This window comes from Hermetia illucens, chromosome 2 (genome assembly GCF_905115235.1).
Source record: "Hermetia illucens chromosome 2, iHerIll2.2.curated.20191125, whole genome shotgun sequence".
NCBI lineage: Eukaryota > Metazoa > Arthropoda > Insecta > Diptera > Stratiomyidae > Hermetia > Hermetia illucens.
Window position 1 is genome coordinate 130,231,727 of NC_051850.1, and position 21,909 is coordinate 130,253,635.

The 21,909-nt window shown below is 42.7% G+C and overlaps 1 protein-coding gene across 1 annotated transcript; it reads right to left on the minus strand.

The window, feature by feature from the left end:
• Window positions 1–214: 214 nt before the first annotated feature.
• On the minus strand, window positions 215–17,341 carry LOC119650006. The gene is made up of 3 exons (XM_038052472.1): window positions 17,237–17,341; window positions 9,326–9,842; window positions 215–347 (listed from the first exon to the last, which is right to left on the minus strand). The coding sequence occupies exons 1-3, from the start codon at window positions 17,311–17,313 to the stop codon at window positions 228–230; spliced, it is 714 nt and encodes a 237-aa protein (XP_037908400.1). The 5' UTR covers window positions 17,314–17,341; the 3' UTR covers window positions 215–227.
• Window positions 17,342–21,909: the final 4,568 nt, after the last annotated feature.

The window sequence follows — 21,909 nt, forward strand, 5'->3', positions numbered from 1 at the left end:
TGTTTTCGCGTCTGTTCATCTTGGAATAAGGAAGACAATGAAAGTCTCTTAAAATCCAAAAATTTAATTTAATGTTCGATATTGTAACTTCATTGTAACATAAATATATTCAAGATTTCATTCAAAATTCCAAAAATGAAAAGAAATTCTCTCTCTACATGCTCTTGTCATATTTTCTTTCAAAAATGCAACTTTCGAGCATCTGTAAATTGCACAGATTTTTGGCATTAATATGCGTTACTACCGAAGACAAGTAGATCGTCAGTCAAATCCGAATTATCGCCTTCATCTGGGTAGATCTGAAACTGCAGCAAGATCACCAAATACGTTGCAATAGAAGATAATATCTAATGGTAAAACAAAAAGAAAAGCAATTTTAATTATTATGAAACCACGCCTATCTTCTATTTAATTTATGAAATGGAATTGATCATTAAAGATGATTCGACACTAATCAACGTTTAAGGTTATTGTACTTCATGGCGTAGCATGACTAACTATAAAGTTATCACCTTTTCAGAGCACGTGACCTATTCACTGTCACTTTGATCTTTTAATCAAGACGTTAACGAGTCATTAACCGGCATATAGTTCTTCGATTGAAATTGTGTTAATGTCAATAAAACGGATATCAGCATTTGAGAAAACTTGAAGTTTTCTAGTGGAGACCTTCAATTTTTGGTTTCGACAGCAAGACCAACAAAGAAAATTGCCTCTTGGTAATCTCAACTTGATGTTGAGGCATTTCCTTTTTTATAAAAATCTTATTCTAAGGAAGCCTCTCTCCCACTCATTCAGGGTCTTTTTTTATATCGAAATTCTATATCAATGCACAACTCTTTAGCGTTCTCAAAATCTTTCAAATGGTATTCTATCTTAGACCGGTACCAGCGTAATGGGGTTGCATTTTGAGAAGTTCGTTTCCAGAAAGTGTGTCTTTATTCTAAGAGCGAATAACATTTTGTAGCCCTAGCCTAGTAATTTCTATCTCTCTTACGATCAGCAAGGAAGACCTTGAACAGATTGTTAATCCCTAACCCAAACTATCTGATTATTGGCAGTTGGGTATGAACACACACATGTATATATCTGAAGATGTGCACAAGTAAAAAAATTATTGTTTGAAGGACGCCTGGGCTAAGAAATGGCCATGGAGAAGGCAATGAGCAGGAAGCTAATGGTGCAGAGAATGGGAAATGGAATACCGGCGGTTTTCGGGAGTGGCCAGCGAGAGCTCGGACATTGATATCCGACGTCCGTAGTACCACAGTAAGGAGAAATTTGGCTGTAGCGGCATCTTTCGTAATAATCAGCAACGGAGAGCTCAAGACAGCGCCAAATCTTTATCACCGATAAGATATGCTGGATGGCCATTATGCTGGGTAGTGTTCGCGGCGGAAGTCGGAAATGAACGCTGATTCTATTAGGTTGTTGCACATGAAATGGCCGATTTGGCAATCAAGTGAAGTTAGTTGCGATTTTGTTGTATCAAACCATCACCAGTTGGCACTGTTCGTGTTGGATAATGAAATGGATAAGACTCCTACATTTAATCAAAGAGTCATTTCAGTTTTAACCATCGTTGTGATAACGGATGGAAAAGAGCCAAGAACGTATACTTTTTCTGTATGAGTCCAAACTCACTCATAAAGCAGCGGAGGCGACCAGGAACATTAACAGCGCATTTGGAGTTGATACGGTAAGCGAACGAACTACACGGCGGTGGTTCGAAAAATTCCGGCCAAGTGGCGTAAACCTTCAAAGTGAGCCACGTGAACATCCAGGACCATCGATTGGCAACGACGAGCTGCGTTTGCTAGTCGAATCCGACACCCGTCAGTCTGTGAAAGACATCGCAGAGAAACTGGGCGTACACTATTCGACAGTTTTCCGGCACTTGCAACAACTTGGAAAGGTGAAAAGGTTCGACAAATGGGTTCCGCATGGCCTTACGGAGTAAAACATGGCGCTTTGAATGGCAATTTGCAGTTCTTTACTTTCCCGCAACAGAAGCGATCCCTTTTTGCACAGCATAGTGACATATGATGAAAAGTGGATATTATACGACAATCGTCGCCGATCAGCACAATGGCTAGATGCTGATGAGCCACCGAAACATATGCCGAAACCGAGCCTCCATCCGAAGAAGGTAATGGTGACGGTTTGGTGGTCTACAGCTGGAGTTATCCACTATTTTCTTTTTTTGCACCTGGAGAAGCGATAAATGCACAAAAATACTGTACCCAACTTGAGGAAATGCCCCAAAAATTGAGTATTCAACGGCCGAGATTGGTTAACAGAAATGGTGTGATACTCCTTCAGGACAATGCACGACCTCATGTATCCAGAACAACGGTTCAAAAGTTGAACGAATTGCAGTTTGGGACTGTGCCTCATCCACCATATTCACCGGACCTTTCGCAAACCGACTACCACTTTTTTTTAAGCATTTGGATCAACCCCCGAAAATTGGATTTGTACGAAACTGGCATATGTGCTCTTGTATCTCGCTGGGAGAAGTGTTTTGAATCGACTGACACCTATTTTGGTTAATTAAATAAATTTTTGTAAGCTTTCAAATTTTAGTCCCAAATCGTTAATTTCATATGCAACAACCTAATACTTCCTCTTTCCCTCTTGGTGAACAGTTTCATGGATTGGGTGAATTGATACGTCGGAATGTCTAAGAAAAGATTTGGGCAACAAATTATTCTAGTTTAGAAGATTAAAGGATCTACTTAGAAATAACATTATTATTAGAGGAATACAGGAAAGGGGCTTGGGTTGGAGAAAAAAAAAATCAGTAAAAGAGGCACCGTCAAGTAGAAAGTGCTGGATCAGCAAACTGAGGTTAAAAAACTCAGATCAAGACACGTTGAAAAGGGTCGAGGGCTGCAAATGTGTCTTAGGTAAAACGTTGCAAAGTGTAAATGAATGGCAGCCTTTAGATGTATAGAAGATCACTGCATCATACGGGATAGAGATATATCAATCTCAAACATTGAGGCGCAGTTCCTACTTTCGTTGGATAGAAGGGAGAAACCGTCAAGCACTTCTTTTTCAATTGCTCCATGTAGAGCCAGACGGCTGACACTAAGTAAACAATTTCTTGAAGATCTCAAAGAGATCTTTGGTAATAGGGTGCGGGAGCTAGCTCTTATGATCTGATCCGGCTGAATTCTATTCGGTTTATACTTTCTACAGCAGTGTTAGGAGTTAAAACGGAACTCTACAGAGCGAATTGTGCTCCTCGATCAGTGATATCTACTCACATATTCTCGGAAACCTATGGAGATTGACATATTATTGCCGTTTGACATGATGCTAACGTGCGACTTATATGAAATTATCTTATAGCTTTTTTTTGTCGAGGATGCTGGGAGTCCTGAGTCCGTACCCACTTGGAAACAGACCGGATCACTTGAGAAGCAACTATTTTGTAGTCCACGGGCGCCTCTTTTTTGGGTTAAACAACGAAGTTTTCCAAAAAAAAGGAAAAAGAAAAAGTGGACCGTTTCGGCCAGGGCAGAGGCAACTCATTAGACACTGCCTCACTTTTGCCCTGGGAACAGCGTGACCGAAAGTAATGACAGATCGTAATCGCTCCATTTATATATAATCGCAAACACGTAATGAGTACGAATTATATTGGAGTGAAATCCGTCATAAGTTCAGACCTAAACCAGGGCGAAATGAATATTTTTGTTGAGGATGCTGGAAGTCCTGCGTCCGCACTGTCCAGGCCACATGGGAAGCAACTAGCATATATGATAAATGGAGCGATTACCGTCTGTCGTTACTTTCGATGCTCCCAGGGCAGAGGTGAGGCAGCGTCTGATGAGTTGCCTCCGCCCTGGACGAAATCGTCAGTCAACTTTATTTTTAATCTTAGAGCCGTTTAGGTAAAAGGCATATCGCACAACGTCTTCGCGGATTTGGAGAAACTTTTTTTTCTGGAAACTGGCTTTTTAAGCACTGTGACGGCCACATTTATTATCTAATACACGGGTATGTTGGCCAGTTTGATTTTGAATTGCGTAAATTGCAGCTCCAAATTGATTCCTCGCAAATATTACAAGCAAGCAGGAGTGGGATAGCCCCACCCCGAACATCTTTGGTAAATTCAACCAGACGTCCTTTCGGAACAAGGCATGGTATTGGCCAATGCCACCACCTTCCGAGTGAGGAGAGAGTTAAGAATTGATTATCAATCAAACGACCGTTAGTATCTCTTTGAAGAAGTCAAGGTCTTATGGAAGAATCCCGACGGACGGCTCACGTTCAAAATAATAACAATCTGTTTGCTGCTGCAAAAAAAGAACGAATATCAGACTCTCGTCTAACGGTTGATCTTTTCGATACCTTTAGCTACCGAGCAGAAACTGCATGCATATTGGGGATATCAAGATTTTCAAATTGGATGGAATTCCGAACAGAGCCCTCAAATTGAATCCCAGTTAAAAAAAAATATAGTTCCATTTCTTAGACTTTAACCAGTGTACCCTCTTGATATGAGTCGCAAGTGGTGATAGTGGTAGTCACGAACCATATCGAAGTTGTCGAGCTATATGCAAGTGAAACCATTCATATTGCCAAATCATGGTTACAAGTGGTCCAACTAGACCTGCCCGAAGAAATAACGGATATTGTTTTTATCACTAAACATATGAAAAACAACGATATGATGATCGGTGGCAAGTTGCGTTTCAAGGGGTACTTGGATTATGGAAGACAGTATGTGCTAGCTCATATTCAGAAAAGATGGTGTTCAAGAGGACCGAGATTGCAGTAGCCAGCTGCTTGTGTGTGTGTCACAATTCATTCTGTCATTTAAGAAAGCATACAGAACCCCAAAAGTTTGTAAAAAAAAACCTCATGAATGTGGACACCGTCGTGGGCTGGGATCAAAAAAGAAATAGTGGTGAATGATACAATAATGACGATACATACGAACATAAATTTCAAGAACTTCAGCGTGTTCGAAAGGCACAAGTATCCCATGCACCGTGTTCAACTTGTAGTTTTTATCGACGTTCTGAAAATCCATAATTTGTCATTAATTATAGAAATTTGAGATAAATTGTGGGCTGACCTTGTCTTCGGGAAGAAAATCATCATTTGAGGCGCATTTGTGAATGTGTCTTCTTAAAGAAACAAAATTGCCAGATTTGATGCGACGAAAGTATAGTCAAAGGGTAGTATAGGTCCCGGGGCGAAACCGAATTGTACCAACTGGTCCTCCAGGTTGGGGGTTGGGTAGGGCTGACAACCCTACACGGAAAACAACTTGTTACGAAGCCACAACAGGAGCCTCGGATAGGACGGATTTTAAAACGACGGACCCGGCAACGACAAAGGAACAACGATTTGCGCATTTTCTCTTGGAACGTGCGCTCCCTGTACAGAGATGAAGCTGATAAGCAGCTAGCCGATACCCTGTCCCAATATAGGGCTGATGTAACAGCGTTGCAAAAGATGCGATGGACAGGGACCGGTTTCCTGGAGAAAAGCCACTACACCATATATTATAGCGGTCATCCAGTAAACCATGTGCTCGGAGTAGGGTTCTTAGTCAGCCAAAAAATGAAACCTGCTGTTATCGGCTTTGAAAGCATAAGCGAACGGCTATGCACTCTGCGCTTGCGAGGCAAGTTTAGAAATATAAGCCTCATAAACGTTCACGCCCCTACAGAGGAGACTGCAGAGTCGGAGAAGGATACCTTCTACGAGGCAGTAGAAAGAACCCTCGAAGCCTGTCCCAGATATGATATCAAAATCATACTTGGGGATTTTAACAGCCAAGTAGGGAAGGAGCCCGTATTCAGGCGATACGTTGGCTCCCATAGCTTACACGAAAAAACAAATGATAACGGACTGCGGACTATTCAATTAGCAGGGTCACACGAAATGGTTGTTGGAAGTACCTGGTTTGCGCGGAAAGCGGTCCACAAACATACGTGGGCCTCTCCAGACGGGACCACTTTCAACCAAATTGACCACGTGTTGATCGAACGCCGCCACCTCTCAGCCTTGATGAATGTCAGAACATATAGGGGGGCCAATATAGACTCGGATCACTATCTCGTTGGCATGGTGCTCCGAGCTCGAATAACAATACCACCTAGAATCCCCTCTGACAATCAGGTGAGAGTGAACACTGAAGCCATCCACAACACAACCCTCCGCGACATCTATAAGAGGGAAGTGGATGCCGCAATAACCGCAGTCAACAGAGGACCTGGAGATGAAGCATCAACTAATGATCTTCACAACCACCTGAAGAACGTTATCATGGATACGGCCACAAATATACTTGGCCCCAGCCGCAAAAGGAGTCGGAACGGCTGGTTTGACGATGAATGTAAGCTAGCAACGGAACGGAAGAATGCCGCATACCGAGTAATGTTGCATTCTCAAAGAACGCGGGCACGCGTAGAGACTTATCACGAACCCCGTCGAGCGGAGAAGCGACTTCACAGACGGAAAAAGGAAGCCTGGGAGAACCAACAATTCTGTGAACTAGAAAAGTACAGGGAGCAACCGCACCAGGCGCGGAAGTTTTACCAACAAGTCAGCAGGATGAAGCCTTATACACCTCGATGCTCATCCAGCCGAGACAAAGAGGAAAATCTGATTTCGTACAGAATGGGAATATTAGAGCGATGGGTTGAGTACTTTGATGAGCTACTAAACAAGCAGAACATCGGCGAGTAGGAGGTCCCGCCAGCTGAGGACGACGGACAATTACTGCCACCACCAAGTTTAGGAGAAACAGTCCGTGCAATTCATTGGCTAAAAAATCATAATTCGCCAGGAGCCGATGGAGGCAAGGCAAATCAGCAACAGATCAGATTTTCTCTCTGCGGCAGGCGATGGAAAAACTGTTGGAATATGGACAACAGTTGCACCATCTGTTCATCGACTTTAAAGCCGCCTATGATAGCATAGCCAGGGTAAAACTGTACACGGCCATGAGAGAATTCGGTATCCCGACGAAATTAATAAGACTGACTAGGCTGACCCTGACCAATGTGCGAGGCCAGATAAAAGCAGCAGGATCACTCTCAAGACCATTCGACATCAACAACGGTCTACGACAAGGGGATGCGCTATCATGCGTCCTCTTTAACCTGGCCCTCGAGAAAGTGATCCGTGATGCTGAGGTGAATGCAAGAGGTACGATCCTCTTGAAGTCCACCCAACTACTGGCCTATGCTGACGATATCGACATCATGGGAAGAACCACCCGAGATGTACAAACTGCCTTCATCCAGATCGAGCAGGCGGCGCGAGATCTTGGGCTGCACATCAATGAAGGCAAGACAAAATATATGGTGGCAACGTCAGCTCCGAAGACGAATCAACCAACAACCTCAAACCGCACTGGTCAAACACGAAGAAGAATAAGGATAGGAGAATACAACTCTGAGACCGTTGACAATTTCTCCTATCTAGGGTCGAAAATCACAACCGATAACAGCTACGATGATGAAATCCGCGCACGGTTGTTGTCAGCCAACAGAGCCTATTTCAGCTTACAAATACTGTTCCGCTCGAAACGTCTCACCATATGGTCAAAGCTCTTAATGTACAAGACTATTATCTTGCCCGTCCTCATGTATTCCTCGGAAACTTGGGTTCTTAGCAAGAAAAATTGCGAACTCTTGGCCGCGTTCGAGAGAAGAATCCTCCGAAGAATTTTTGGCCCCCTACATGAGGATGGACGATTCCGTAGCCTACACAATGACGAAATCTATGAGCGATACCATGACCGTCCGGTTGTGGATAAAATCCGGTTCAATAGGTTACGGTGGGCGGGTCACTTAATCCGTATGGATGAAGATGATCCCACCCGGAAAGTCTATAAGGGCAATATCTATGGTAGGAAAAGAAGACGAGGCAGACCCTGCCTAAGATGGAGCGATGGCGTAGGCCAGGACGCCAGACAGCTTTTAGGGATATCGAATTGGTGGACCTCGGCGCAAAACCGGGATGTCTGGAGTTTCTTATTAAGGCAGGCCTAGACCGGATACCGGTTGTTGCGCCGTTGATGATGATGATGATGCGACGAAAATTCACGGAAGATCCATTAGATGCCTCTACACTCCGAAAAAGTCCTGTTTGCGGTGAATTTTGGTTCGACGGTATAATCGGTCCTTATTTCTTTAAGGAGCATGAAGTTGACTGTATGCGATATCGCACGATGTTAACAAGATTACAAAAGGATGGCGCCATGGAAAATAATTAAGCCAGGCTGTACGGAAAGAAATTCGATAGCTTCCGTATCTCGTGGGACGATGATTTTCATTGACCACCGAGACCTCACTTCGCACTACCTTCTGTAAAATTTCTGGGATATGTAAAAAACTACACTTTGAAGGTGAACATATCTCACGTTCTTCTTGAAAGTGAGATTAAATTATACGAAGATGTCATCCAAAAGTGACCCACTAGATCCGCTGCCTACAACGGAGCTGCGGCGACCATTTACCCAAAATTTACTATATGTGGAAGATTTTAAAAAGAGCCATATTCAATAGAATGGCCCCGTGTATGGTTAATCAGATGATCCGGGCGTCGGTGAATCTTATCTGCGGTCGATACGAGCGCTTTTTGTGGCTGTTGTTCAATAGAGGGGCTCCTATTTTATCTGGGTGGGAAGGGGTGCTGTTATATGCATATCAAATTATTCGTGCTAGTAAATTATTGTCGCGAATACTTAAACTGGATTTGGAGAAATAAAAGTCGTTATTATTACTGAGCACAGGAAAACCAATCTCGAAGTCGTGAGTTAAATATCCTGGAGCGATGAGTGATTCGCAAGATTCGCAGGGCTCGCTTGAATTATACGTATGAGAATGAAGCAAGGACAATTTGCCGTTTGAGAAGTGTATCACAGTAACTTAATGATTTCCAGCAGAACTTCTTGTTTTCAACAGTTTTTATGTCTACACTACATTTCACGTAGGGGATGAAATTAGATTGCCAAAACGGAATCTTGGCTTACTTGCAAAACCTAAGATTTATCTGAAATTACCATTCTGATTTATTCGGGTTGGTATTTCAGTTAGTTATGTTCTATTTTAGCCCATATTATTTAAAACTTTCCTCCCCTTTCATTGAAGAAGGCTTTTTAATCCTTCAGATTTATAGGGAGTTGTCACATCATTCCATGAGATTTCAAACCAAAAGGTCCAATTATTTCAGAGTAAAACAATGAATGACGTTTTTTTCAACAAACCTTTGAAGATTTCAGTTATTTCTGCTTCAATTAGGTCTTAATTCGTAATCTTTAAATTGTGGTTTAATTAAAGTATCTACTTACACCTGTTGCAATTTGCAATTCCAGTTTGAAAAAATCTCCTGCGTGAAACTCCAGTCGATTCTGATGCAATATCTCCAGATTTTTCTCTACGGCCCTTTGAATTTCATGGTTTTTGCATTTGAACGAAATTTCTTGGAGACGAAAAGCCATTTTGTTCCATTCAGATCTAGCGAAGCTACCAGTCCACATTGACGTACTCAACTGTATTCCCGACAATGTTAGAAGCAAAATGTAAGTTATTAACTTTAAAACTTTTTTTGTGTCGAAATTTTTGATAGTCAAACTATTGATCATCACGATAAAGAAATGAAGACGTCCGGTTGAACAAATCAATTGATCGGCGTAAATTAGTGCCATTTGCCCGCCATAGATTTTGCAAATTTGGAAACGGTAGCGCTGGATGGTGAGAAGAACCTCTGGCAAATTAGTCATGATGCGCAAAAGGGTAGCGTTGTCGACAGCGGAAAATGTGATTGGATGCCCTGCTATGATTTTACTGGTATTACCAAATTTTTCACTGGAAGAAATAAGAAAAAAATTTAAACAAATTTCGTTTTAATAATAATATAATAGACTACAGTGTAGCTGGTTCCAAGCCATCCATATATGGAGAGATATTTTCCAAGGAAGTTCATTTGGACGCCATTTGTTTGACACTTAACCCGCTTTCATAGTTTGTGATTGATGCTAGAGGCATTACTTTGCAATGATATATGGCCCATGTGCTAAGTGCTAAGTTAACGGACTTGCTATACTTAGATGGTATTAAATAACATGTTACCATTGATGACCATTTAGAAATCTGTGTGCATATGTTTGATATGTGGATCCGCGATATTCGGATGGAATTTTGTTTAGACAAGTGTCGAATTCCAGCCATTTGAGAAGTTCATTACGGACCGCGTGCTGAATAAAGCATTGGTAATCTTCATATTTACGCTATGATCGAGGCAGACTTCTACAAGTGTCTAGGAATCCAGCAAGGTACCCATGGTCGAGTTTCTGATTTGAATGATTCTCTGCTCTTTAAATTCTTGCGTTGTATGAAGCTGGTGCTGAAATGGCATACCTCGGGGTAGAACAAAAAAGCGTATTGAATGTGTTTACTATCAGTTCATTGGTATATGCGTCCTGAATATTGCCGTGGATGAAGACCAATCTGGAAAGTATCCAAGGTAGATGCGGACTTCTATGTGGAAATTCCGAATGCAGTGCCGATCTGAACCAATTAATTTGCCTCATGGTACATGGTATCGCTGTCAGCGAATAGTAACGAGCAGACGAATCTTTTGCATGCAGCTGTTTCCAAGATAAAATGTGGACTAACTCAACTTAGCTGTCTTTTAATCTTGTCAATAGGGCGGAGTCAAAAGCAATGCATGTTAAACATAGGAATATTGTCTCTCTTTGTGTGTTGGGAATCTTTTGGGTTAGGTGGAGGGATTTACATCCAGCGTGACGTTGTTCCCACCCGTGGTTACAGAAAACTTATTATAACAGAGCGGATTTAGGGCGACAAGTGCATAATATGTTTCATTGTATAGTGATTTCGGCAGTCCAATATATGGTTGTGAATATCACTGTATCTATCGTAATTCATAAGACCCTTCGATGCAAGTGTGGGCTGATTTCGGAAGCAAACCCGATCTATTGATGTGACCACAAAGAGTGTTGAAACCGGCTTTTTTAAACTAATCGTTATATTCCAGACAACAAACCTGCTATAAGTTGAAAAGACGGATATGTTATTGAAGTTACCATCAGTTATAAAAGCAACATTAATTACACTAATGCCCCAATACCCACCGAGAGCTCGGGCGAACCAGTGCATTCTGTCGAGTAAATCTCTGTGTGATCAGCCAAGTGATTCTGAGCGTGTCTGTCAATAGAACCATGTTCTACTTTCTCGACAGAATTCGGATCCCCCACCACTTATCCGCTCGTTTGATATCCACCCGGCCTTCCAATGGGCCAGTGTAATCAACCAAGCTAAAGAAATGATGGGGAAGTGCGTCTATCATGTGCATGAAATTCACAAAAATGGCAGAGTTTTACCCCCTATATCTTTGTTGACCAAATTGCGCACTATGTTGTCCATTACACTCATGCCAAATTTTGTTCTTTCGTGATGGACATGAGGGGGGTTGCCGGGTAAATTTCTAAGATGTGGAAATATACTCTTATTAACTTTATTTGTGCAGATATTGGAACCAGATGTATTTGAGGTCTAGATTTCGTAGAGATGCACAAAATAGCGCCACTTTGTGTATGTAAAGGGAACAACAGATTACACACTCTTACTAATTTTCATGACAATCGGTTTAGCCGTTTTCAAATAAATCGGGTGTGACAGATAGACATACAGACAGACAGACAAATGGACAGACAGACACCGAATCGACTCTAATAAGGTTTTGTTTCACACGAAACCTTAAAAATAACTTCCACAGAAATCATTATCATCATCATCAACGGCGCAACAACCGGGGTCTCGTCTAGCCCTGCGTTAATAAGGAACTCCAGATATCCCGGTTTTTCGCCCAGGTCCACCAATTCGATATGCCTAAAAGATGTCTGGCGTCCTGGCCTACGCCATTGCTCCATCTCAGGCAGCGTCTGCCTCGTCTTCTTTTCCTAGCATAGATATTGCACTTATAGACTTTCCGGGCTGAATCATCCTCATCCATACGGATTAAGTGACCCGTCCACCGTAACTCATTGAGCCGGATTTTATCCACAACCTGACGGTCTTGGTTTCGCTCATAGATTTCGTCGTTATGTCGGCTACGAAATCGTCCATCCTCATGTAGGGGCCAAAAATTCTTCGGAGCATTCTTCTCGCAAACGCGGCCAAGAGTTCGCAATTCTTCTTGCTAAGAACTCAAGTCTCCGAGGAATACATGAGGACTGGCAAGATCATTGTCTTGTACAGTAAGAGCTTTGACCCGATGGCGAGACGTTTCGAGCGGAGCAGGAGAACAGCTTTTGTAAGCTGAAATAGGCTCTGTTGGCTACCAACGTTGCCACTACATACTTTGTCTTGCTTTCATTGATGTGCAGCCCAAGATCTCGCGCCGCCTCCTCGATCTGGATGAAGGCGGTTTGTACGTCTCGGGTCATTCTTCCCATTATGTCGATATCGTCAGTATAGGCCGCTAGTTGGGTGGACTTAAAGAGGATCGTACCTCTTGCATTTACCTCAGTCTCACGGATCACTTTCCCTCGCCAGGTTAAAGAGGACGCATGATAGGGCATCCCCTTGTCGTATCGGTTGAAAGAATCCAGTAGGCATTTTCCATTATTCTACGGGCTCTTGACAGGCGGTAATTAAAAATTTTGTGGTTCTATGAATATTAGAGATTTGTGCGCACATGGTTTCAGAAGATAAATCGTTAAAGGAAACGTATTGTCTCCCACTATGAATCAACCACAGGGCAACAAACCATTTCCCAGTTGTTCGTACATTAGAGAGTCCCTGAAGATGCCTCCATCTTTCTTCCTTTCGCTCCAACATCGTTGTAATGAAAACCGTAATCGTGATCAACTATTGCAAACAATACAATGCTATTGGAGCCCTCGCATTTCCAAAATTCGATTCCACATCTTGAAGGAACTTGAATCAGAACGTGTTTTCTGTCAATACTGCCATAGGTTCCAGGCAAATTCCATCGAGTGTTAAAGCCATTTTCAATCGCCTTCAACTCCTGTTCAGTCGTTGGCACTTAACAATAAATAAATGAGTCAATAGTACGAAAAAATATGATGGAGAACGCGAGGTGTGTGGGGAGTGTACACATGTACGAACATATCTACTTATATGCCAAATTTTTCTTTACAATAAAGCGATTTTGATTTTACAGTTGCATTTTCGTGATGAGGAACATAGACAAGTAGGGCAAATTGTTGAAGGGTAAACAAGTGAACAAGCCACAGTCAATACACAGGCTACCCTTGCATACATTGTTACATATACTGAATACCGCTGGTTTAATGTACAAATATATCTATTTGAATTAGACCCTACCCCAAGGCATCATTAGAATATACATATTAATACATATATACATATGTCTGCTTAGAGTAATTGATATTGATGGCGCAACAACCGATATCCTGTGTAGGCCTTCCTTAATGAGGAACTCCAGACACCCCGGTTTTGTGCCGAGGTCCACCAATTCGATATCCCTAAAAGATGTCTGGTGTCCTGACCTACGCCATCGCTTCATCTCAGGCAGGGTCTGCCGCGACTTCTTTTTCTACCATATATATTGAACGAATTGATATTGATATACATATAAAAGATTAAACAAGTCGGGAAACCGGAAGCTCAGCGCTTCAGGTATGAAAGGTTTTGTGTATTTCCTTTATAAAGAGATTTGAGTGTGCATTTGTCTCATTAGCATGTAGCACGTAAAATATGCATATATTATGTGAAAATTTCCACTTTCAAGTAACATTTATATTCATAGTCTTCAATTTGCAGAGAAGCGACAGTTTTGACCTAATATAACTTTGTTAGTAATAGTGCGATTTTCACCAAATTTGGCAGGATCATGCTCTATGATGTAGCCTACATTGCTGCAATTTTGTGATTCTAGAGTGAACTTAAGAGGGGTTTTCCTGTCAATTACTAAAAATTCTAGTAATATACTATTATTAACTTTATTTTAACAGGTATCGGTATGGAGGGTATTTTGGAGCCTAGGCACCATATAGTGGCAGCCCCCTGATTTTTTTCAGATTTTCCGGTTGGTAGTTTCTGAGAATGGGTTCGTTAAAAAAATGACCACTTTCAACCCCCCGCACTCCCCACATTTTCAACAAATGTCAAAACTAAGACCAGCTTCAAAACTGAGACCTTTAATTTGATACCCCACATGACTATATTTGATGGAAAAAAAATTTACACCCCGCTTTTGCATGTATGGGGACCCCCCCTTAAATTCATCGTAAAAGGATGTAACTCACTATATGCGTGAGCGTTCACAGTTCCCACCTTTCTACCAAATTTGGTGCCAATTGCTATAACCGTCTCCAAGAAAAATGCGTCTGACAGACAGACAGACAGTAAACCGATTTTAATAAGGTTTTGTGTTTACAAAAAACCTTAAAAACGGAAACGAAATGTTTCCCTCAGACCCCTCATCATATGTATGAGCCTACTTTGTTATGAACCAGGGGGTTTTCGGCTAAATTTCTAAAATACGCTAATATAATATTATTAACTGCATTTGTTCAGATATCGGGAAGGGATGTATTTTGAGACCTAGGTTTCATTTAGATACACCACTGTGATTTTTTTTCAGATTTTTCGGTTGGAAAGGTTCTGAGAATGAGACCTGTTACACTTTTTGGGGGTCACATTTTGAGCCCTCACTTCCCTACGTTTCAACCGATTTCAAATGTGAGGCCAGTTTCGCTGGTACTGATATTGAACCCTTTCATTTGAAACCCCACATGGCCATATCCTGTGCAAAAAATTACTCCCCCTTTTCGCATGTACGGGAACCCAACATAAAATTGTCACTGTATGTAAAAGGATCCATTGATCACACGTTCTCATTAAATGTTGCGACAATCGATCTAACCATTTCCGAATAAATCGGATGTGATGGATAGACAAAGAGCGGCTGTGTAAAGAAGTTGATTCGGGCCCATGGGAGTCCCTCCTTCATCCTCGACCTACAAAACAGTGATGTCCAAAATCAAAAGCAAACGCTCTCCATCGGATACTTGCCCTAACTTGCTACACGAGAAACTGACGAGCCTTTTCCCACAAAATGCGAATAGCTAGCCTTCCTATTATCCAAGTGGATCCCGTCGAAATCCCAATGGTATGGAATGAATAGGTCCTGGAAGTGCTGATCAAACGGCGCCACCTCAGCCTTGATGGCACAGTGCTCCGAGTTCACCACCTACAATCCCGTAAGGCATAATGGATGCCGTAATAACCGCAGCTAACAGATGTTCCAGAGATGAAGCATCCAAAAATGATCTTCACAATCACCTGAAGAACGTTATTATTGATACGGCCACAAACGCACTTGGCCCCAGCCCAAAGAAAAGTCGAAACGGGTGGTTCGATGATGAATGTAAGCTAGCAACGGAACGGGATGCATTTCTAAAGAACGCGGGCAAGCGCAGAGATCTATCACGAATTCCGTCGAACGGAGAAGCGATTTTAGAGACGGAAAACGAAAGCCTGGGAGAACCAACAGGTCTGTGAACTTGAAAAGTACAGGGAGCAACAGCACCAGGTGTGTAAGTTTTACCAACAAGTCAGTAGGAAGTAGTCTTATTCACTTCGATGCTCATCCTACCGAGACAAAGAGGGGAATCTAATTTCCGACAGAATGGGTATATTGGAGCAAAGGCTTGAGTATTTAGATGAACTGCCCAACAACCCAAATATCGGCGAGTTCGAGATCCCGTCAACTGACGACTACGGACAAATGCTACCACCATCAAGCATAGAAGAAACAGTTCATGCAATCCACCGGCTTAAAAATCCTAAGTCAACTGATGCTCAAAGTATGGGACAGCGAATCAATGCCTAACGATTGGCAACGGGGCATTATCTGTCCCGTACATAAAAAGGGAGATATCACACAGTGCAGCAATTATAGAGAAATCGCGTTGCTCATAATCTATAAGATATTCTCCTCTATCTTGCTCGGTCGGGTAGCCCTATACGCTAAGAACATCACTGGCCCATGACAAAGAGGCTCCACTCCTGGTAAATTAGTAACAGATCAGACTTTCTCTCAGCGGTAAGTTACGGAAAACCTGCCGGAATGTGGATATCAGTAGCATCTTTTCATCGACTTTAAAGCCGCCTATGATAGCATAGCCATGGTAAAACTATACTTGCCCTATAATGCTGCCCTGGAGAAAGTGATTCACGATCTAGACGTAAATGCGAGGGACACCATCCTCTTCAGGTGCACCAAACAACTAGCCGATATTGACATCATGGGAAGAACAACCCAAGATGTGTCGTGGTCGGCGCGAGATCTTGGGCTGGCCATTAACGAAGACAAGATGAAGTACATGGTGGCAACGTTAGCGCTAAAGAACAAAGAATCAACAACATTGAATCGCGCTATTCAAACGAAAACAACGCAGATAGGAGACTACAAGTTTGAGACCGTTGAAAATTTCTCCTATTTTCGACCCTAGAATCATAACCGATAACAGCTATGACGATAAAATCCGCGCACGGTTATTGGCAGCCAACAGAGCCTATTTCAGCTGAGAAAAACTGTTCCGACACGTCTCACCATAGTGTCAAAGCTCTTACTAAACAAGACAATGATCTTGCTAGTCCTCATGTATTCCTCGGAAACTTGGGTTCTTAGCAAGAAAAGTTGCGAACTCTTGGCCGCGTTTGAGAAAAGAATCCTTCGAAGAATTTTTGGCCCCCTACATGAGGATGGACGATTCCGTAGCCTACATAACGACGAAATCTATGAGCGATACCATGACCGTTAGGTTGTGGATAAAATCCGGCTCAATCGGTTACGGTGGGCGGGTCACTTAATCCGTATGGATGAGGATGATTCAGCCCGGAAAGTCTATAAGGGCAATATCCATGGTAGAAAAAGAAGACGAGGCAGACCCTGCCTAAGATGGAGCGATGGCATAGGTCAGGACGCCAGACAGCTTTTAGGGATATCGAATTGGTGGACTTCGGCCCAAAACCGGGATGTCTGGAGTTCCTTATCAAGGCAGGCCTAGACCGGATACCGGTTATTGCGCCGTTGATGATGATGATGATTCAGGCACTTTGGACGTTTTAATTTATCTTACGTTACCAAATAAGAATATTTGTAACTTGTATAAGAACACAAAGCGAATATTCTTAAAAATCTATTGATTTCTTTTACGAAAGAAAAATCTCTTAGTGTTTACCTTATTTGGAGCCGAATATGTTGAACTCGTTTGGCTAAAATAAAAATCCAACCACTGTACTGCAGGCCAATGACCATTATTGAAAAATCAGGGATGCTCCATATGTACCAGTTACCCCAAGTGTAAGGTTTATGAATATCTACCTAGTGGTGATCACATATGAGATGTACTGAGAACGAATGTATACTTAATGTAGTTGAGTACTCACCTGAACAGATTGAGCAGTGACTATCATTAACCCTAATGTGGCTGAAACTGAAAATTTCAATCACTGAGTAACGCATTCATTACCATATGAAAAACATGGCGAAAGCCATTTTCCAAGGAAAAGACTGACTGATTAAGCATACATATATATAAAGGCCAAAAAATTTAATGGCGCGAGTGGTATGGATGTGTGGAAACGAATGGAAAAAACGGTGAAAACGGTGCATGCGTAAATGTCTCGAAAAATACGCAGAGATGGGAAAAATAAAAGCTCTATGAGGAATGCAGAAAAATGATAGGCAGGTTGTAAAATAGAAAATGCGATAAAAAAGGCGAAGTGGAAAAATAGTATGAAATAACTTCATGATCATCGATGCCAAAACCGGCTGCACCTGCTGTCATTCCGGGCTCCTCTTCCACCATTTCGGGTGATGTTCTTGCCTAATCCTTCACCTTTCTGCTCTTTGAATCCTACGAAGGATGGCTCTCCCCATAGAGTGATAGACTCCTTCAAAGTGATATATCTTCACTACTTCGAGGCTGTCGCGATACTGATCGAACCTCATCGAAGGATCCCCCACCTGGATAGCCAAAATTGAATCATTTTTTTTTCCAAAATGTAAGGGGTCTGAGGACCACAGTGCTGAATTTCAATTCATCTACTTTAGTTTTCCAATTATTGAAATTGGTTTGGATAACAGGATTTTATATTCCGAGCTCCACGAAGGTTACTCTGTTTTTCGTCGTGACATCGACTGTTGCACTAGGTAAGTTATCCGGTGTAGGCACCCTGACAGCTGTTAAGTCTCCTTTCCGTGCTGAAATGATCCACCTCCTCTTGCCCTTACGATTCTATCACCACATGACCTACACCGCCAAACGTGTTTCCTTTTATCATATCCTAATATATATTTCCCTTGCTTCAGTTCCCTCTTGTGCAAAGATTTCTTCGACATATTATCAGAAATCGTAACTAATAATCGCGGCCTTCCATTCCTTCCTCATAACTTCTACAACTCTCTCTTGCCTATCCACTGTTAAGAACACCTATTCTGCTCTCTAATTCAAATTTCCTGCGTGTTGCTTTCCCTTGTGCCATTATGCCTGCCTTCCCCTTGATACCCTCATCAAGAAGAGCTTTATGAGGATAGTGGGAATATTTACTGGTCATTGTAGGTTAAGTTTGCTTAGAATTCTGCAGATTCTGTAGGGAGAGTGACATACATGTCCTGGGACAGAGTTCGGCACCTGCGCAAAGCAGGTGAAGGCAACAGGAGCCAGTTTGAAACACATAATAACAGGGAACATATTAAAATTCTTATCGATTATAGGTTTGATCTACGTCAGTTTAGTTTAGTTCAGAGGAGGAGCCGAAGTTCCAAGCACTCAGGCTATTGCCAGGCCTATTGTACTACCCCCGAAAATCCCATATTCAATGGCATCCCGCCTGCAGAGTTCGCACGCTGCTGCGGATCTGAGAACAGTCTACAGAGGCCGAGAGTATGCAGATTCTTCATTGAAGAAAATCTTAGTGAGGTATCCTCCTCTGAGATCTAAGGAGGCCAGGCAGGGTCGTCTCTTCCTCCTCCTCACTTTTGGCTGGAAACCTAAACAACAATGGATGACCGGATGCCAAAATCTAGCTATGAACCCTTGACGAACCAGCCTGTTAGCTTCCTCAATACCACCGATGTTTGAGTGCCTAGGCACCCACATCAGGAATATTTCCTTCAGTCGGTCGAGTTTCGGCAGTAACTGATTTCAACTCCAGACAAAACTGACTTGAAAGGTTTTTGCTGCCTAGTGTTTATAACGCTGCCAGTCTGCCGACACAGATTCAAATGGTGCGACCCCGCTACTTTCGTTACAAGTATATTTCTGCTACCAATGAAGTGGAATATATCTCCGATTGGAATACGATCGTCATTGTTAAGAGAGATCACGCAATTTTCATAATCGGATTTCCTGAGAACACGCCTGCGCCTGATTCGTCTTCCATGACTAACCCGCTGGTGAAAATAATTAGGTGTGCAATCCCAAAAGGGTGTCGACAGCTCAGTGGTTACACGAAAGGTTGCGGTTCAAATCCCTCTGGTGGCAGTGGGATTTGTATCGCGACTTGACGTCGGCTACCAGTTGACTTAGCGGCGAATGTCTGCCTGAGTCAAGTAAAGGTAATAGTCACTGCCGGGTGCAATGTTGACCACACTGTCTCCTACAGGGTACTGCCATCCTGTAGTTTGCCGTTGCGATTTTTAATGAAGTGCTCTAACACACTTCAAGGCCCCAATCCAATTGGATTGTCGCACCAACGTTTATTATTAATCCCAAAACAGTCGTGGTTATTTGTCAATCATTTTTCGCTTTTGGTAATTATGCCAGAGTATGTCTAATGAAAGGACGGTCAAAGGGTAGTATAGGTCCCAGGGCGACACGTGGATTGGTACCCACGATGGAGCATAAAACTGGGAAGCACCTGCTAATGATTTAGCACCAACACCAACAGCTCTACTACTAAACCCTATCTCCACCTCTACGTGGTGATCGTTGGGAGCTCTTTCTTTATGAAAAACTGCAGACGGAGAAGGATGAAGGCAAGTCCCCCGCGCCTAAAAATGGGACAAAATGTAACAATTGGTCCTCCGGGTTGGTGGTTGGATAGGGCTGACAACCCTCCACGGAAAACCAATGTCACGAAGCCACAGACAGGATGGATTTCAAAACGACAACGGATTAACGATTTGCGCGTTTTCTCACGGAAAGAGCGCTACCTATACAGATCGAATGCTACTGAGCAGCTAACCGACACCCTGTCCCAATATAAGCCTGATGTAACAGCGTTGTAGGAAATGAGTTGGACAGGGACCGGTTTCCTGGAGAAGAACCGCTACACCATATATTATAACGACCATCCAGTAAACCATGTGCTCGGAGTAGGTTTATTAGTCAGCCAAAAAATCCCTGCTATTATTGGCTTTGAAAATAAAAGCGAAAGGGTATTCACCCCGCGCTTGCGAGGCAAATTTAGAAATATAACTAAGCCTCATTAACGTTCACGCCCCTACAGAGGAGACTGCAGAGTCGGAGAAGGATATCTTCCACGAGGCAGTTGAGTGGACCCCCAAAGCCTGTCCCAAGTATGACATTCGAATCATACTTCAAGATTTCAACAAGTATGGATGGATCCCGTATTCAGACGATACGTTGGCTCCCAATGCTTACATAGAGATACCAATCAGAACGGACTGCGGATTATTCAGTCAGCAGTATCGTATGAAATGGTTGTTGGAAGTACCTGGTTTGCCCGGAAAGCGGTCCACAAACATACGTGGGCCTCTCCAGATGGGACCACTTTCAACCAAATTGACCACGTGATGATTAAACGCCGCCACTTCTCAGCCTAGATGAATGTCAGAACATATACGGGGAGCATATAGACTCGGACAACTATCTTGTTGGCATATTGCTCCGAGCTCGAATTACGACACCCCCTACAATCCCCTCTGACAATCAGGTGAGAGTAAATACTGAAACCATTCACAACACAGCCCTCCGTAACACCTATAAAACCGGAATGGATGCCGCAATAACCGCAGTCAAATGAGATCCTGGAGATAAAGCATCAACAAATGATCTTCACAACCACTTGAAGAACGTTATCATTTATACCGCCACAAAGATGCTTATCCCCAGCCGGAAGAAAAGTCGGAACGTCTTGTTTGATGATGAATGTAAGCTAGCAACGGAACGGAAGAATGCTGCATACCGAGTAATGCTGCATTCCCAAAGAACGCGGGCGCGCGTGGCGACACAGACGAAAAAAGGAACCCTGCAGAACCAATAGATCTGTGAACTCTAAAAGTACAGGGAGCAACCGCACCAGCCGCGAAAGTTTTACCAACAAGTCAGCAGGATGAAGCCTTACACACTTCGATGTCCATCCTGCTGAGCCAAGCTGAGTAATCTGATTTCCGACAGAATGGGCATTTTGGAACGATGGGTTGAGTACTTTGATGAACTACTGAATAACCAGAACACCGGCGAGTTGGAGGTCCCAACAACTGAAGCCAACGGACAAATACTGCCACCACCGAGGATAGAAGTAACAGTCCCCGCGTCCGATGGAATTACAGCCGAATTGGTTAAATATGGAGGCGACCAATTACACCAAGTGGTTCATCAATTTGTGCTCAAAGTGTGTGGCAGCGAATCAATGCCTGACAACTGGCAAAGAAGCATTATCTGGCTCATACATAAAAAGGGGAATATCATACAGTGCAGCAATTATAGAGGTATCACATTGCTGAGTACCATCTATAAAATGCTGTCTTCTATCTTGCTAGGCCGCATAGCACCATACGCCCAGAACATCATTGACCCACATCAAAGAGGCTTCACTCCAGGCAAGCCAGTTGTGGTTGTTGGAATATGAACATCAATTGTACCATCTTTTAATCGACTTTAAA

What these genes read in the sequence shown, in the direction of transcription:
- LOC119650006 (XM_038052472.1), bottom strand. Translation starts at nt 17,313, where the DNA reads ATGGTCATTGGCCTGCAGTACAGTGGTTGGATTTTTATTTTAGCCAAA. An exon ending in CATATTCGGCTCCAAATAAG is followed by an intron (nt 9,843 to 17,236) that starts GTAAACACTAAG and finishes TATTTCTTCCAG; the next exon opens with TGAAAAATTTGGTAATACCA. An exon ending in AATTGCAAATTGCAACAGGT is followed by an intron (nt 348 to 9,325) that starts GTAAGTAGATAC and finishes TTTTACCATTAG; the next exon opens with ATATTATCTTCTATTGCAAC.